This window comes from Impatiens glandulifera, chromosome 2 (genome assembly GCF_907164915.1).
Source record: "Impatiens glandulifera chromosome 2, dImpGla2.1, whole genome shotgun sequence".
NCBI lineage: Eukaryota > Viridiplantae > Streptophyta > Magnoliopsida > Ericales > Balsaminaceae > Impatiens > Impatiens glandulifera.
Window position 1 is genome coordinate 9,380,016 of NC_061863.1, and position 18,024 is coordinate 9,398,039.

Below are 18,024 nucleotides of genomic sequence, written 5' to 3' on the forward strand. Positions count from 1 at the left end.
TATATTATCTTTGATATTTGACTATATATATTTGTATAAAGATCATTTAAATAAAAATTGAATAATAAAACGTGATAAAAATATATAGAATATATTTTTATTTTTTTGCATAAACAAACATATCATTATATATTCTCGATATATAACTAATTAATTGCTAATGTTAATAATTAAATGCCCAATATTTTACAATAACATAAATTAATTAATCCCATAGTCAACAATGTTTTTTTTTCATACATACATACACTAGCCAGCTAAATTAAGCTTCTACCAAACCCTTTCCAAGTTGTTATTTTTAGCTAAGCTTATAATTTGCACTAATAATTCTTATTTTGAATGAGTCCTCCTGGAAATGTACCAAAATCAGCTGATATAGAGTTAAAATAATAAGATGACGACATCAACGAAGACGAAACTATTGATTCGTAGCCCATCAAAATCTCGTCCGACCAAACATCCGTACTTTCATTGACAATATTATCAATAATAGGAACTTCCATGGCACCAAATCCCCCAATAAACGATGTATTCCCTTCCATTCCCAAATTTTCAGTCCAAGGAAAGTACTCCAATGTGTTTGGAGAATGCTCAATTGGTGCGCTTGTATAGGTGTATTGTTCATAACGATCATTTGGAGCCACTAAGAGTTCATTGATATCATTCATGATTAGGTTTAAGGCATTTTTCTTATCATCATCTTCCGAGAAGTTAAGGGCACTCATTGATATCGATGAGCCATCGAGTACATTCGGGGAGTTAATGATACTTGGGGTGTTATTGTTGGTGGTGGCGTTGTCTTCGATGTTGATGATGAAATTAGGGTTTTGCTCGGAGGTGTAAGAACTCGGTTTGACTTCGTTGTTTTGCATTGAAATGTACTTCTTTTTCAGTTTGGTATTCCAATAGTTTTTTACGTCGTTATCTGTTCTTCCGGATAATTGAGAAGCTATGATAGACCACCTAAATGTAAATAAATTAAATTTAACATTAATTAGATAGACACTAATTAAATATATATATATGAGGAGAGTATCTTAAAAAAGTCAATATGTTAGTTTTAATTGAAATTATTTTATACTAGTAGTTGTAGAAAAAATATTAATTTATTTGAAAGGATCAATTGAGGATTTTTGTTTTATTCTTGTTGTGTCTTGTTTGGTTTAACCATTAACTTGCCTGCTACCAAGTTTAGTGTAGAGGCTGCATATTATGTTGTCTTCTTCTTCATTGAAGCCGCCATGTTTGATATCGGGCCTTAGATAGTTCAGCCATCTCAGTCTGCAACTCTTACCGCAACGCTTAAGTCCTTTATAGAAATGAAGAGAATTGTTTAGTAACATATAATTTCGATGGATTAACATAATAATAAAAGGAAAAGTACCCGATTTGTGAGGTAATGTAATCCAATTTCCACCAGTGCCATAATTGTGAATATAGTTCTTAAGAGTTGCATCTTCTTCAGGAGACCATGGACCTTTCTTCACTTTAGTTTTGTCACAACAAGGAGCTCTTCCCATGGTGGATTTTTGTTGTGTTATTAGGTTGCCATAAAATGATCATTTATATAGCCTTTTGAACTCCACTTTCCTTCCTTCTTCTTCTTCTGCCTGTCATTTTCTTATTATTATTTTACTTTCTTTACTTTCTATTTTCACCCATTTATCATTTCTTTACAAGAGACTTAGTCTTCTCTTACGTTACTCCTATAGAAAGGGGAAAAGGAAAATTGGGTAATGTGGAACCAAGTCAAATGTAGTAGAATGTATTTTATTTAAATTTTTGGAAAGAAAATAACAAAAAAAATATTTAATAAAATTTTGAAAGTTGAGGCCAATTTTGTTTTTTACTTTTAGAAAACTAGCCTAATTTTTACTTAGATATCTCTATTTTAACTTTTATTTTATTTTATTGGTTTAACATAATATTAAAAAGTTATTCGACAAGTTTAAAAGAAATCGATCCTCTTGAAATTGTAATGACATTTTCATTCGAAGATGAAGTATGCGATTTTTATAAATCTTATGCGCAGAATATTGATTTCGGTATTTATAAATTAAATGGTAAAAATGAAGATGATGAAAACAAAAATACTTTTCTATTAGATACGTTAAAAGTCGTAACAAAGTATATATGTCAAGAAATATACTACACCGTATACCTCCAACTAAAACAAATTGTAAAGATAAGATTAATTAATATCGTTTTTCAGGATGATAAGAGTTTTGTAATAAGTTGTGTAATTCTTGAACATAATCATGTATTGAGCCAAAAAAATCATAATATTTTAGATATAATATAGTATTGGATTTAGCTAAAAATACAAGATTAAAACTAAATGATGAAACTAGAATCACATTAAAATAAAAGTTTTCAATCATTTGTAACTGAGGCTGAAGAATGAGATAATTTTTCATTCGATAAGAAAAGTTGTAGAAATTATATTTCAGAGTCTAGAAGGTTGAGATTAGAGGATGGAGATGTTGAAATCTTAAGTGTTTATTTTTGTTGCATGCAAAGTAGGAACTCAAACTTTTACTACGCGCTTAATTTAAATGGTGAATCTCGGATTAGAAATATGTTTTTTTGGCAAATGTAAGATCAAGAGGGGCATATGATTATTTTTCTGATGTCGTTACTTTTGATACAACTTACTTGACTAATAGTTATGACACGCCTTTCGCTCCATTTGTTGGAATGAATTATCATGGTCAATCTATTTTACTTGGATACATGCTATTATCTAGTGTAGATATAAAAGTATTTATATGGTTGTTCAAAACTTTATTGATATGTATGTTTGGACGTGCTCCAAAGAGAATAGTCATAGACCATACCAAAGCTTGACTAACATGATAGTATCTCGGTGTGGAAGAGCTGGTCCTCGATATGGAAAGGTGGGCCGATTCTTTAATATCGCTCAATGACAAATGTAATTGTAGAGGTATTTCTAAATTCTAATAACCGCTTGTCTTTGACATATCATCAAAAACATTCCAATTAAATTATGTGGTTTTGCACAATATAAAATGAAAAGAAAAAAAATGAAAAACAATGTAAATAACTCACTTACGGTTACGGTTGATGAGTGTGATGAGAATTGACAGAGTGTGATTGAAGGGTTTAACTTGGAGAACAATGTCTAGTTGAAGTCTTTGAATGAAGAACGTAATAAATGGATGCCTCTATATGTTAAAGATAAATTTTTGGCATGTATGTCTACATCTCAGAGAAGTGAAAGTATGAATGTTTTTTTATGGCTACGTGCATTCTAAAACATCATTGTAAAATTTTTTCGAGCAGTATGATCATGCTTTAAAAAGGAAGATTTAAAATGATTTTTTTAAAACTTTGCTTCTTTCAATTTTGTCATCCCCGTAATAGCTGGTTATCCTATTGAGAAACAATTTGAAGATATTTACACTAAAAAAATATTTAAGTTGTTCTAAGATTAATTATAATGTTTGATTTTTTGTAATGCCTCATCAGTAAAGGAAGAAGAGACAACTATGAAATTTGAAGTAGTGAAAACTATTTGGCAACAAATAAAGAGTCGTTACAAAAGGTTTGCTTTGCGATGTTCTATACTATGTTAAATTGTCAAGCTAGTTGTGTTTGTCGATTGTTTGAGTTTTGGGATATTTTATGTAGGCATGTGATATATGTGTTGATAATAAATGGGGTGATTGAAGTTCCGAAAAACTATATTATTGACTGATGGTGGAAAAATGTGAAATGTGGGTATCAAAATATCACTAACAGTTATGATGATCATACTTCTGCCGAGGGAAGTCATCGACACAAAACCATCACTCCGTTGATAAATGAGGTTCAAGAACTTGGAAAAAATCTGACGAAAGTTGTTCTCTATTGGTTGACGTTTTGAAAGACGAACTAATTGTTATTAATCTTGAGAATTTAATGACTAAAAATAATTACAATTTGCCACTAATACCTCAGAATGAAGAGAAGTTAAAAAAATATGTCTATGTCGGGTACAAAAACGACACACTTTCTATTAAAGGTACAAGCGTGAAGACGTCACCCATAAAGAGGAATCAATCTATGGTTTAAAATATTTTGAGAAAAATTGTTGAGAGTTGAAAAAGAGTGATTTATCCTATTTTACTCTTCTAAAACAATAATATTACTTTTACATAATATACTAAATTTGCTTTCAAATATATTTATCTCAAATTTAACTTATTTATATATATGTTTTACTTGATCATTGTAGGTATTAGCACTCTTTGGTGGTCAATGTTATGAAACACATTTTCTTTGAAGAAATAGACGACGATTCATCATACTTTGCCTACTTTATTATTGTTACACATTTGTGTAGATTTTGTTATGCTTCTATTAGACTGTGAGAATATTTTATTATTGCAAAACATTGTTTTTTATTCAAAATTTTAATTTATGAAACTAAATATTGTTATGATATTTTATGAGACTTTGTTCACAATTTTTGAGCTATTTTTATTTATTTTAATGAGATGAGAGAAGAGAATGTCCACTTTTTTCTAACTTAGATTTAGGATTTTAGAAAATAAAAATATTAATAAGTAAAAATATATAGTTTTGAAACTCGGCCCAGTCATCAACTCGGTGAAGGGACTGGGTCATTGGGTTACTGGTTCAACCAGTGGATCAACTAGTGGGTTCATATAATAATAAGTATCAACTATATAAAGTATTAAACTACTGTCATCAACTATATAAAGTATGAACCTAAAAATAAATCAAAATTTGACAAGAAAATAATGACAATAACTTAAAAGAAGTTGAAATAAAAGATACTTAACTAGATTATGCGAGGGACAAAGATTCAAATCAAACTACAACCTCCGGTTTTTGGATAACTATGCTTTTATCTAGAGAAAAAATTAAGTTTAAGTTATGACTTACAATTCCATCTTAAATCGTTTTTTAGTCTAGTAAAAGCGGAATCAGCTTGTTCAGATAGAAGGCAAAGCTTGAGGTGAATAAAGAGTTTGTCATTCTCAGTGTTTAGAAATATAAATCGGTAATCCACCTACATGGAACTAGAATAGATAAATCCAATGGGAACCAAAAAACGAGAGAAAGGAACTGAGAGAGTGATAGATAAGAAATAAAAGAAGTGATTTTTTTTAAAAAAATAGAATAAACTCACTAGGTTAACATTGGTTGTCGGATTTCCGGTCCAACCGGCGAGTTGGTCGAATTTAACTGGGTTGATTGTATTTTCGTTTTTTTCATAAACCTAACTAGCCTGATTTGACAACCGTTTCACCGGGTTTTCTGGTTTGACAGGCGGACCAAGTCGAGTTTTAAAACTATATAAAAAGGGAGAAAGAGGGAGGAGTGAGAACATGAGAGAAAAGAGAAAGGAAAAGAGAAATTAAATTTGCGGGGGACATTCGTGGCCCTAAATTTGCGTTACATATCATTACTCCTATAAGCAAAATGATTATCATACACCATCTATCACACTCTTTTGATATTTCCTTTAAGAAAATTAACCATGTGCGTTCAATCTCCCACAAATCTCTTTATTTCTCTTCTCTCTTGTCATTGAACTCGTTTTTTCACTTGTAACCACTCACCTTCTTAGTTTGTTTGCTAGTCTTTGATATATTGTTATTATCTCCCCCATTTTATTAGATTTAGTTATCTACAAAATAGTATATATATAATGAATGATTTAAAAGAAAACTCGCTACGATTGGCATCTTTCAATCACTTATCTTTGGTTTGTAAATCAGTATTATTTAATCAAGTTTTACACTAACATTCTTGGATTTTTTCCCTTTAGGAGACTTGATTCCTTCAATTTTATGGAGCTTTGTAGATTTAATTTTTCTTTCTTTTTTTATATCTCTAATCATTCATGTTGCTAGTGGAGATTTAACTTTCTTCTTTAATTTATTGGTTATACTTTTGTAGATTGTTCAGCTATGGCATCGTGATACATTTAATGCAGTCCAAAGACATATAAATATGTCCAAGAAAACAGAGAGGGGAAGTGAGAGTGATTATTGAGAAAGAAAAGAAGTGATGTTTAAAAAAAAAGAAGATAAACCCACTAGGTTAACACCGGTTGTCGGATTTCCGGTCCAACTTGCGAGTTGGCCGGATTTAACTAGGTTAATTGCATTTCATTTTTTATTCACCCAACCTGATTTGACGACCGGTTCACTGGGTTTTCCGGTCCGACAGGCGGACTGAGCCGAGTTTCAAAACTATGTAAAAAAAGAGAAAATAGGGAGGAGTGAGAAGAGAGGAGAGAAAAGAGAAGGAAAAAAAGATAAATTAAATTTATAGGGACATTTACGGCCCTAAATTCGCATTACATGTCATTACTCCTATAAGTAACATGATATCTCCTTTAAGAAAGTTAACCATGTTCGTCGATCTCCCACAATTATCTATATTTCTCTTCTCTCATGTCATTGAACTCGTCTTTTCACATGTAATCGCTCATCTTCCTACTTTGCCGTCTAATTTTTGTATATTGTTATTATCTCCCCCATTAAATCAGATTTAGTTATCTACAAAATATCATACATAAGTAGAGTATCTGGACACGAAGCATCAATAAAAGAATGACATGGTCATGTTGAGTTATGGAGCTTACACTTATAATAAACTCTACATTGTTAATTAGAGTTTATTGAGTTTGTATTTGGTTTTGGGCTTGAGCCTGACCAAAAGTTATTTAGTTTATTACCTGAATGTTTACCCTATAAATATGTGATTATTAAGGGTTTACATTGTGAAGACTGAATTCTAGAGAGATAAAGTGTGAGGCAAAAATCTATATTCCTTCTTCTTCTTCATAGTGAAATATGGTAGTGGCTGAAGTGGATGTAGCTCAATTTGAGTGAACCGCTATAAATCTGTGTCTTCTTGTGTTCTTCTTTCTTTCATTTCTACAGATTGTTTCAAGTTGGTCGGATTTGGGAGATACAAATCCTAACAACTGGTATCAGAGCAGCTAGGATAGATCTGAGCATTGGAAACAATGGCAAGTGAGAATGGTATAGGACATGGGATTGGAAGATTTGATGGGACACATTATGCCTTCTGGAGAATACAGATCGAAGATTATCTCTATGGAAAGAAGCTTCATGTTCCTTTGAGTGAAACCAGAGAAGATGGATGAAGCTGAATGGAAACTCTTTGATAGACAGGTTTTGGGAGTTGTCTGATTGACGCTAGCCAAGACGGTTGCTCACAATGTAGCAAAGGAGAAAATCACCATGGGTCTGATGAAAGCTCTTTCTGATATGTATGAGAAACCATCTGCTAACAACAAGGTACATTTAATGAAAAGACTCTTTTACTTAAGAATAGTTAATGGTACTTCTGTCACTACTCATTTGAATGAATTCAATACAATTGTGAATCAATTGCTATCTGTTGAGATTGATTTTGGGGATGAAGTTAGTGCCCTGATTTTGTTAGCATCTCTACCAAACAATTGGGAACCTATGAGGGCAGCAATTAGTAATTCAGTTGGAAATGCTAAACTGAAATTTGCTAAAGTTAGAGATCATATTTTTGCTGAAGAGGTTCGTAATATTTGATTCTGGTGAAACATTCAAAGGTTCTGCTCTGAATGTGGAAAACAGGGGTAGAGGTAATGATAGGAATTTCAACTGAGGTAAGAGCAGATCTATGTCAAGGAGCAGGAGGAGTTAGTCCAAGTCTGGGCAAACATTTGAGTGTTGGAATTGTGGTAAACAAGGTCATTTAAAGAGGAACTGCAAAGCACCGAAGAAAAACGGTGATGATAAAAATGATGCAGCCAACGTTGTTAAAGAATCTGTTACTGATGTGTTACTTTTGTCAGTTGATAGCCCGACAGATTCATGGGTTTTGGACTCAGGAGCGTCTTTCCACACCACTGCTCACAAAGAATTAATGGAGAATTATGTGGTTGGAAACTGTGAGAAAGTATATCTTGCAGATGGTGAGCCACTGGATATTGTTGACATGGGGGACATCAAATTGAAGATGACAAATGGTTATGTTTGGAAGATTAATAAGGTGAGACACATTACAAGTTTAATGCGCAATCTGATTTCTGTTACACAGCTTGATGAAGAAGGTCACAATTTCATTTGTGAAAATGTGCATGGAAGGTGACTAAAGGAGCAATTGTTGTTGCTCGAGGTCACAAAACTGGAACGTTATACATGACTTCAACTTGCAGAAAAACAATTGATGATGTAGTTGATGACTTAAAGAACAGTGAGCTGTGTCATTACAGGTTGAGCCATATGAGCGAAAAAGGGATGAAAATTCTTTTGAAGAATGGACAGATTCCAGAATTGAAGTCTGTTGAACATCAGTTATGTGAAAACAACATTCTTGAAAAATAGAAACGGGTGAGTTTCTTAAAAATTGGGAAGGAGCTCAAGAAAAAAGGCTATAGTTGGTACACACTGATGTGTGGGGACCTGCACCTGTTTCTTCTATTGGCGGATCATACTACTATGTGACTTTTATAGATGATTCAACAAGAAAAAAGTATGAGTTTACTTTATGAAGCACAAGTCTGAAGTATTTGCTATTTTCAAGAAGTGGAAGGATTTTGTTAAAAATGAAACAAATCACAAAGTTAAGTGTTTAAGATCCGACAATGGAGGTGAATATATCAATTCAGATTTCAAAGAGTATTGTGCTGTGAATGAGATCAGTATGGTGAAGACTATTCCACGAACGCCTCAAGAGAATGGAGTAGCTGAACGAATGAATCGAACATTGAACGAGCGTGCTAGGAGCATGAGATTGCATGCAGGACTGCCTAAAACCTTCTAGGCAGAAGCTATTAATATTGCTGCCTATTTGATAAACAGGGGATCATCTGTTCCTCTTGAATTCAGAATTCCTGAAGAAGCCTAGAGCAATAAAAAGGTAAACCTTTCTTATTTGAAAGTGTTTGGTTGTTTATCATATGTTCATATTAATGAATGTGATAGGAGCAATCTTGATCCAAAGTCTAATAAATATTTTTCATTGGTTATGGTGATATCGAGTTTGGTTATCGTTTCTAGGATAATCAAAATCGAAAGATCATTCGTAGCAGAAATATTATCTTCAATGAACAGGTTCTCTACAAGATTGTGTTGGGAAGACATCAGATGGTGATTCCAAGTTGGAAGAGACTTGTACCATCGATTTGAGAGAATTTTTAGCTGAATATATACCGACTGTCGAAGAAGAACAATGAGTTGTTGAAGATGAAATCGTTGAGAACGTGGCTCCAATGGTAAATCAGCAAACACTAGTTATATAGCTGAGAAGATCGTCAAGGAATCGAAAACTAGTTGAGAGGTGGTCTCCATCTCTAAACTATATATTGTTGACAGATAGAGGTGAACCTGAATGCTATGAGGAAGCAATACAATCTAATGAATCGGTTAAGTGGGAGTCTGCGATGAAAGATGAGATGGACTCTTTGATGTTGAATCAGACTTGGGAGCTCACTGAGCCGCCAAAGGGAAAGAAAGCACTTCACAACAAATGAATCTTTAGGATTAAAGAAGAACATGATAAAACCATAAGGTACAAGGCAATGTTGGTTGTGAAAGGATTTCAACAGAAAGAAGGTATTGACTACAATGAGATCTTCTCTCTAGTAGTTAAATTGATGACAATCAGAACTATTTTGGGTTTGGTTGTGAAAGAAGACCTTCATTTTCAACAAATGGATGTCAAAACTTCTTTTCTTCATGGTGATTTAGATGAAGAGATTTATATGCGACAACCAGAAGGATTTGAAATCAAAGGAAAAGATGAGTTTGTGTGTAAGTTTCAGAAGAGTCTGTATGGTTTAAAACAGGCTACAAGGCAATGGTACAAGAAATTCGATAGCTTCATGAAAAGTAACAATTTTCTGAGGTGTGAAGCTGATCATTGCTGCTATATCAAGAGGTTTGATAAATCATACATTATTCTGCTCCTCTAAGTTGATGACATGTTGATTGCTGGAGCAAGCTTGTATGAGATTAATAAGCTCAAGAAATAGTTGTCTGAAAAGTTTGCAATGAAGGATTTAGGTGCTACAAAACAAATCATTGGGATGAGAATTTTCAGGGATGAAGAAGTTCTCAAGTTTTCACAAGAAGAATATGTTAAGAAAGTTCTTAGCAAGTTTAACTTGTATGATGCAAACCAGTTACTACCCCCTTAGCTAGTCACTTCATACTATCTAAAGATCAGTCACCTTCAACAGAGGAGGAGAAAAATTACATTGTCACTGTTCTGTATACCTCTACCATTGGTTGTATTATGTATGCGATGGTTTGCACAAGACCAGACATAGCACATGCAGTGACAGTTGTTAGCAGGTTCATGAGCAACCCGGGTAGAAAACATTGGGAAGCAGTAAAGTAGATACTACGATACTTAAGAGGAAGTACGAGTCTCGCTTTGTGTTTTCGAAAGTCTAATATGGGTTTGGAAGGATATGTTGATGCTGACAATGATGGTGATGTTGATAGTAGGAAGAGCACAACAGGGTACATTTATACTATAGGAGGTAATACAATCAGTTGGGTTTCAAAATTACAGAAGATTGTTGCTCTTTCTAGTTGTAAAGCAGAGTATGTAGTTGTCACAGAGGCAGCTAAGGAGATGATGTGGTTACAACCCTTTTTGCTAGAATTGGGTCAAGACTACGAGGGAAGTGTGTTGCGATGCGACAGTCAGAGTGCCATTCATTTGACAAAGAATCCTGTTTATCATGGCAGGACGAAGCATATACATGTTCGTTATCATTTTATCCGGTCAGCTTTAGAAGATGGAGTATTAGCTCTTGAGAAGATTCCCGGGAGTGAGAATCCAGCTGATATGTTAACGAAAGCTGTGACAAATGAGAAAGTGAAGTTGTGTGCAACTTCAGTTGGTCTTCTTCGTTAAGACACCGGATGGAAAACCGCTACCGATCGAGAGATGATGAAGTTAGACTCCAAGTGGGAGATTATTGAGTTATGGAGACTACACTTATAATAAACTCTACATTGTTAATTAGAGTTTATTGGGTTTCTTTTTGGTTTTGGACTTGACCAAAGTTATTTAGGTTTATTACCTGAATGTTTACCCTATAAATATGTGATTATTAAGGGTTTACATTGTTAAGACAGAATTTAGAGAGATAAAGTGTGAGGCAAAAAACTCTGTATTTCTTCTTCTTCATAATGAAATCTGGTGGTGGCTGAAGTGGATGTAGCTTAATTTGAGTGAACCACTATAAATCTGTGTGTTCTTGTGTTCTTCTTTCTTGTGTTTTTTATAGATTGTTTTCAAGCAGGTCGGATTTGAGAGATACAAATCCTAACAGTTTCGGCTTCCTAGAGCCTATTAATAAACAAATTTGACAATTTCATTTAACTTTATAAATAAAATTTACCTTTTTTCCAATACTATCCATATCAAACTTAGGTTATTACACTTCGTTCTTCAAACATGAACTGGAAGCGTTTGGGACAAACATTTTAAATTTTGTTTGAATAGGATTGTAGGTAATAGTGTATAGATCATTTTGGTAGGTAGTAGAGAAATTTTGTAGAAGGAACAAGATCTAGGACTGTTTAAAGTTAAGGTATCCCTAATGTTTTCTTGGATTTTATCCTTACTTAACTTGCTGGAAAATTTGACCTACTGAAGGTGCTCACTGCCCGTATTTTGGAGAAGATAGGAATGACATGGCGCCATTATGCATATTTAATTCCCATGCATTAAATGCATGGGATTCTCCCTCTCATCAAAACTATGTACATGCTTTTTTGCTTGTGTAAAGCTTTCTTATGAATAATCTAATGAGTCAACACTCGCACGAGTCAACTCAGCCCATTAGATTAGATTTTTGCTTATCTCTAATCATGTAATTAATTACATGTTGTAACAATAAATTGATAAAACAATAATAAAACAAATTGATATTTTGCTCCTCCAATTATCGCCTGATTTGATTTTAGCCACACATTGAAACCAATTAATTAGCTTTCAAAATTATTCTTATAGTCTATTAATAAATCTTATGTACTATAAACAACATCAAAATTAATCAACCTATTATTTTTCTTATAATTAATGTCACTAATATATATGGTCAAAGTAGGTAGAATCATTTTTTTATAAACTAAAATCTTGTTAAAAATTCACACCCACAAATAGGTAAAGAATGAAATAGTTATTTACATTAAAAAAAATATACAAATCAGTTTGAGTAAATATTATTATAAAATTAAATAAATAAAAATATTTACAGACCTTTTCCATGAAATCTATGAATCCTATTATATTCCATCTCATTAAACTTATTTAATTGAAATATTAAAATTTGAAAATGAATGAGATTTCTTAATAATTACAAAGAATAACGCCAATAGAAACAATCCATAGATAGCCACTCTAGTAATGTATTAACATTACTAATCATTAATTATAAGCGTCAAACCGACGACATCCATCGTAAATCAAATAATATTGGTTGATTAGCTTAATTATGTAGCTAGTAATTAAGATGAACCGATCATAAAACTTGAGAAATATGGTCACGTTTTGTCGGAATATTAGCCGTGGCACATGGTCGGACCATGGCTAACGGGACTACGGGTAGGTTATCGCAATTACAGATTTCGATCATGAATCCATCAGGGTCATGAAAGAAAAGTTGGTCCACGAATATTCCTCCTTCTTCCACCTCCCGCCTCACGTACTTCATTTCCATTTCCTTTAACTTCTTCTCCACGGTTCCTATGCTTTCACACTGCATTAATCAATATTATCATCATGGATTCATTGTTCATTTTATCTTATTGTTCATTATCACAATCTCAAATTTATAGATCATACCTGAAAAGAGATGTGATTATCCTTTGGATTGATCTCTGTTTTTTTGGGCATATTTTCTGGGTTTTCGGACTGCAATAAATGTATCCCGATGCCATAGCTGAATAACCTAAAAAAAACTAGAAGGTTAAATCTTTATTTGTAGCATGAATGGTTAGAGGGAAAAAAATCTACCAAGCTCCACTGAAATCGAAAGAACCAGGTCTCCTGACAGGGACGAATCCAAGAATGTTGGTGTAAAATTCGATTGAATCCTCGACTGATCTACAAACCAAAGATACGTGATTGAGAGATGTCAATCGTAGAGGGTTTCCTTTTAGGTCCTTCATTCTTTATGATCTTTTTTTTTGTAGATAACTGAATATGATATAATGAAGAGATAATAACAATATATCAAAGATTAGCCGACAAAGTAGGAAGATGAATGGTAACAGGTGAAAAGACAAGTTCAATGACCATTAGAGAAGAGAAAGAGAGATATTTGTGGGAGAATAGTTTCTTGAAATAATTTGGACCATGAATGTCCAAATTTAATCCTCCCTCCTCTCCTTCCTTTCACTTTTTTTACTTGTTAATATTTTTTATTTTCTTTATATTTTAAATCTGATTAATATTTTTTATTTTCCTAAACTCTAAACCTAAGTTAGAAAAAAAATAATGTAGACATTCTCCTCTCCTCTCCTCTCCTCTCCTCTCTCTTTCCATCATCTCCAATTTTTATCACTTAATTTAAAATTACCAAAACCAACCTTCTGGGTTTAAAATTTATAAAAATTATCTATTTTATTTTCGGATAAAAATGCCATTCCAATTTTAGAAGAATTGACATCTTTTAAACTTGACAAAACCTTTTAAACTCTTCGCTCTTAAGTTTATTAAAAAGTTTAATTTAATTATTGTTTAAAGATTGATCATATTATTATCCAAAATAAAGTTGAACCTTTCACTGGGGAAATTTGATAAAATGACACTAAAGATGCATCTAATTCCTAAAAGTGTCAGCGCATAAGAAAAAACGATGGTGACACTTTTTTTTGACGAAAATACCCCTGTTGCGAGACGCAACCGGCATTCGCGAGACGAATTTTTTTTTAAAAATAAAATAAAATAAACTGTCTTGCGAATTCCGGTTGCGTCTCGCGAATGCTGGTAGCGTCTCGCGCGATTGTGAACCTCTCGCGAAATGGGTAAAATCGTCCGAAAAAAATTAAAAGTGTCATCATTGCTTTTTTTTTTTTTTTTTATGCGGCGTACTTTTAGCAATTAGGGCATTTTAGTGTCATTTCATCAAATTTCCCTCACTAACATTCAGTTGATAATCCTTAAAAAAAATTAAAGTTAGTTTTAGAAAAAAATTAGAGTTGATTTTTTTAAAAGAAATAAAGATATTAATAAATAAAAAATAGTCTAAATAAAGAAGAAGTAATGGAAAGAGTGAAATTAAAACCCGTATTTAGGTTACGTGTCATTATTCAAATATTATATAATATTTTTGTATTATAATTAACTAAAATAATTTAGTTGGTTCAAATCTTACACGTGTATCCTTTTAATTGGGAAATTTGATGAAATGGCCCCATAACAGGGGAAATTCCAAAAAGGGCCCCTGCCTACTAAAGTTGGCAAAAAGGGCCCTTTTGCCCTGCGAAATGTCGGAAATACCCCTTCGGCGCCATTTCTTACGCTCAAAGACGCGAATTACCAATCACGCGATTTAATCTAAATCGCGTGAGTTCATCACCGCGATTTAGATGAAACGCGTGATTGGTAATTCGCGTTTTTAAATGTACGCGATTTACCATGCACGCGATTTAATCTAAATCGCGGTGATGAACTCACGCGATTCAGATTAAATCGCGTCCATGGTAAATCGCGTCTTTAATCGTATATATAATTTTTCGGCCCTAATTTTAAACAAAACCACCCCGATTCTCCCTCCCACTCCGACTTCCAAAACCACGTCTTCTCAACTGCCGACTTCCTTCAACATCGATCAAGATCATCGTTCACTCAACATCGTTCCTCGTTCAACGTCATCGACTTTCCACCCTATTCGACATCATCGTCTTTTTCCGCCGTCTATTCGACATATTCCGGTAAGTTTAGGGCTTTCAGTGTTAGGGTTTAGGGTTTAGAAGTGTATTATGCCGTCTATATTGATTTATATTGATGTATTTAGGGTTTAGGGTTTGGTTCTCGTTTCGTTGATGTGTGTAAATGCTTTTAGTGTGTATATGACGAGTATTGTATGAATGTTCTTATTCTGCATGCATGCATTTCACGCTTATTCATTCATTTCTCGTTTAAGAAATGACATTTCCGTGTTTGTTATGTTCTTGTGAAGAAATGGTATTTCTGTGTTTTCTTTGACTGTGTAGGCTTAGGGTTTATCTGTTTTGTTGCTTTACTGCTTCATTTTCGTCTGTTCTTATTCTGCTTTACTGCTTTACGTTTAATAGAATGCCAATGAGACAGGATGAGTTGTTGATCTAAGAAATGACACATCATATGCTTAATGTCTTTAGAACTGTCCATTACTGCACCTTAATGTATTACTGCACCTTTACTGCACCTTAATCTATTAAGAAATTTGCAAGCATTTCTCAATGGTTAATTCGATTTGCTTATTCCCATCTTCTTCCTTGTTTTGTAGATGGAGTCCACTACAATACCCGAGTTTGCTGGGAGGGTATCCTGGAAAACCAATATGGGAAATATTGCTGCCAAGTTTGCCAAGATGAATCTAACTGAAAGGGTAGAGGAAACCCAATTCAGATTCTTATTCAAAGGGCACCCGTTACTGCGTTTCTCAGGAATGATTATACACCACATGCTCCTCAGGAAGTCCAGCTCAAATTCTATGGAGATGAAGTTCCTTGTGAATGGAGAAGAGCTGTGCTTCGGGATGAGGGAGTTTGCATTGGTTACAGGTCTCAATTTTGGGAGATTCCCTACTGAGCAAACAATTTTCAACCAGGTTGAAGAATCTCCAACTTTGGTTCTTAAATATTTTAAACGTATTCCACTTATTAGAATAGGAGACTTTCATTCAAAATTCCTGTCCTGCTCTGATAGGGAAGATGCATGGAAATTGTGGCTGGTATACCTTGTTTCCCATTATCTCTTTGCCCTTGACCCGAGGAGGATAATAAATATGAAACTCTTCAGCATGGTCGATGACATCGACACCTTCCTCAATTTTCCATGGGGAAAGGTGGCCTTTAGAGCAACCATGAAGGGTTTGACCAGAGACCTTGATCGCTACAGGAAGCTGTATCTGCAGAAGAAGGATGCCGCCTCGGGGAAGAAGAACAAAGACAAAGACAAAGATGTCGATGTTTCTTATACCGTATATGGGTTCGCACTAGCCTTACAAGTGTAGACTTATGAGGTGATCCAAACATTTGTCCCCAATCTTGCAATTAAAACGACGCTTCAAACTGAAGAGCCTGTCTGCCCAAGAATAATACAGTACAAATCAAAGAGGAAGAGCACTGCCTCTGATCTTCACACTGCCCTGCAAGGCACGATTGTTAAGAAAATGGAATTGTCTGAAGAAGAGAAGATCTTATATGCTGGGGATGACTTTGAAGATATGGGAGGTAATGTTTATGATGTCTTTTTTGATCTTGACTGCAGAAAGAGGAAATTTGGAGATATTGACGATGGAGTTCCTCATAAAAAAACTGTCATGAGGAAGAAAAGACAAATTACTCCAGCCAAAGCCAAACCTTCCACAAGAAGAAGAACCCGCAACCCTACCCCCAGCACCAGCACCAGCACCAGCAGCTCTTATTCTGTCGAGAGCGCCACGAGTAGAAAAGACGAAAAAGAAGAAGAAGACGAAGACGAAGAATCCTTTCCCCCAACTCCAACAGCAACAACTCCCCACGATAGATGTAGATTGGATCAACTTTCGAAGGAGCTAAATGAATTCAAAACTGTAATGAGAAACGAAATGACTCTCTTCAAAACTGAAATGAGAAATGAAATAAGTCTCATCAAAACCGAAATGAGAGATGACATAATTCTCATTAAACGGATGTTAAAGCAACTACAGCAAGGGGAGAATGATGTGGTGAACACTGAGGACAATGATGTGGTGATTTTGGAGAAAGACAATGCTGTGCTTGTGGAGGAGAATGAAGTTGAGGTATGTATTTCTTGTATTTCCTTGAATTTGGATAATTGGTGCATTTCTTGCATTTCGACTAATTGAAGGCTTTTCTGTTTATTGTAGGATGGACAAGAGGAAGACAATGATGTGCTGATTTTGGAGAAAGACAATGTTGGGCTTGTGGAGGATAATGAAGTTGAGGTATGTATTTCTTGCATTTCCTTGCATTTGTATAATTGGTGCATTTCTTGCATTTCGACTTATTGAAGGCTTTTCTGTTTATTGTAGGATGGACAGGAGGAAGACAATGTTGGGCTTGTGGAGAAAAATAATGTTGAGGAGGACAATGAAAATGAAGAGAAGACAGTTGAAGATGGTGTTAAAAATACTGAGGTATGCATTTCTTGCATTTGGTGCAATTCGCGCACTTTTCCTAATTCTTGCATTTGGACTAATTGAAGGGTTTTTCTGTTTATTGTAGGATGGACAGGAAAAAGACATTGTTGGGCTCTTGGAGAAAACCACTGTTGGGGAGGGGGAGGACAATGAAAATGAAGAGCAGACAGTTGAAGATGGGGAAAAAAATTTCGAGGTGTGCATTTCTTCCATTTGGTGCAATTCGCGCACTTTTCCTATTTCTTGCATTTGGACTAATTGAAGCGTTTTTCTGGTTTTTGTAGGATGGGCCGTTGTTGGAGATGGAGAATGTTGGGAATTTGGAGGAGAAGACAGTTGAAGATGGGCAAAAAAATTTCGAGGTATGCATTTCTTGCATTTGGTGCAATTCGCGCACTTTTCCTATTTCTTGCATTTGGACTAATTGAAGTGCTTTTCTGGTTTTTGTAGGATGGGCTTTTGATGGAGATGGAGAAGACAGTTCAAGATGGGGAAAAAAATTTCGAGGTATGCATTTCTTGCATTTGGTGCAATTCGCGCACTTTGCCTATTTCTTGCTTTTGGACTAATTGAAGGGCTTTTCTGGTTTTTGTAGGAAATGGAGAATGTTGGGAATTTGGAAATGGAGAAGACAGTTCAAGATGGGGAACACAATACTGAGG

The 18,024-nt window shown here is 34.2% G+C and overlaps 2 protein-coding genes across 2 annotated transcripts; both read right to left on the bottom strand.

Moving 5' to 3' along the window:
• Positions 1-320: 320 nt before the first annotated feature.
• LOC124924305 (transcription factor RAX3-like) lies at positions 321-1,520 on the bottom strand. Its single transcript, XM_047464363.1, has 3 exons — positions 1,385-1,520; positions 1,180-1,309; positions 321-963 (listed from the first exon to the last, which is right to left on the bottom strand). Exons 1-3 carry the CDS (start codon positions 1,518-1,520, stop codon positions 321-323), a joined length of 909 nt encoding a protein of 302 aa, XP_047320319.1.
• A 10,990-nt stretch (positions 1,521-12,510) lies between these two features.
• On the bottom strand, positions 12,511-13,178 carry LOC124928128 (glyoxylase I 4-like). The gene is made up of 3 exons (XM_047468657.1): positions 13,024-13,178; positions 12,853-12,958; positions 12,511-12,766 (listed from the first exon to the last, which is right to left on the bottom strand). The coding sequence occupies exons 1-3, from the start codon at positions 13,176-13,178 to the stop codon at positions 12,530-12,532; spliced, it is 498 nt and encodes a 165-aa protein (XP_047324613.1). The 3' UTR covers positions 12,511-12,529.
• Positions 13,179-18,024: the final 4,846 nt, after the last annotated feature.

Bases quoted from the DNA above. Each gene is read 5' to 3' on its own strand.
- LOC124924305 (XM_047464363.1), bottom strand. From the start codon at position 1,520: ATGGGAAGAGCTCCTTGTTGTGACAAAACTAAAGTGAAGAAAGGTCCA. The intron at 1,310-1,384 runs GTACTTTTCCTT...ATTTCTATAAAG, and splicing joins TACATTACCTCACAAATCGG to GACTTAAGCGTTGCGGTAAG. The intron at 964-1,179 runs GCAAGTTAATGG...ATTTACATTTAG, and splicing joins TACACTAAACTTGGTAGCAG to GTGGTCTATCATAGCTTCTC.
- LOC124928128 (XM_047468657.1), bottom strand. From the start codon at position 13,178: ATGAAGGACCTAAAAGGAAACCCTCTACGATTGACATCTCTCAATCAC. The intron at 12,959-13,023 runs GTAGATTTTTTT...AGTTTTTTTTAG, and splicing joins TTCGATTTCAGTGGAGCTTG to GTTATTCAGCTATGGCATCG. The intron at 12,767-12,852 runs GTATGATCTATA...TGATTAATGCAG, and splicing joins ATAATCACATCTCTTTTCAG to TGTGAAAGCATAGGAACCGT.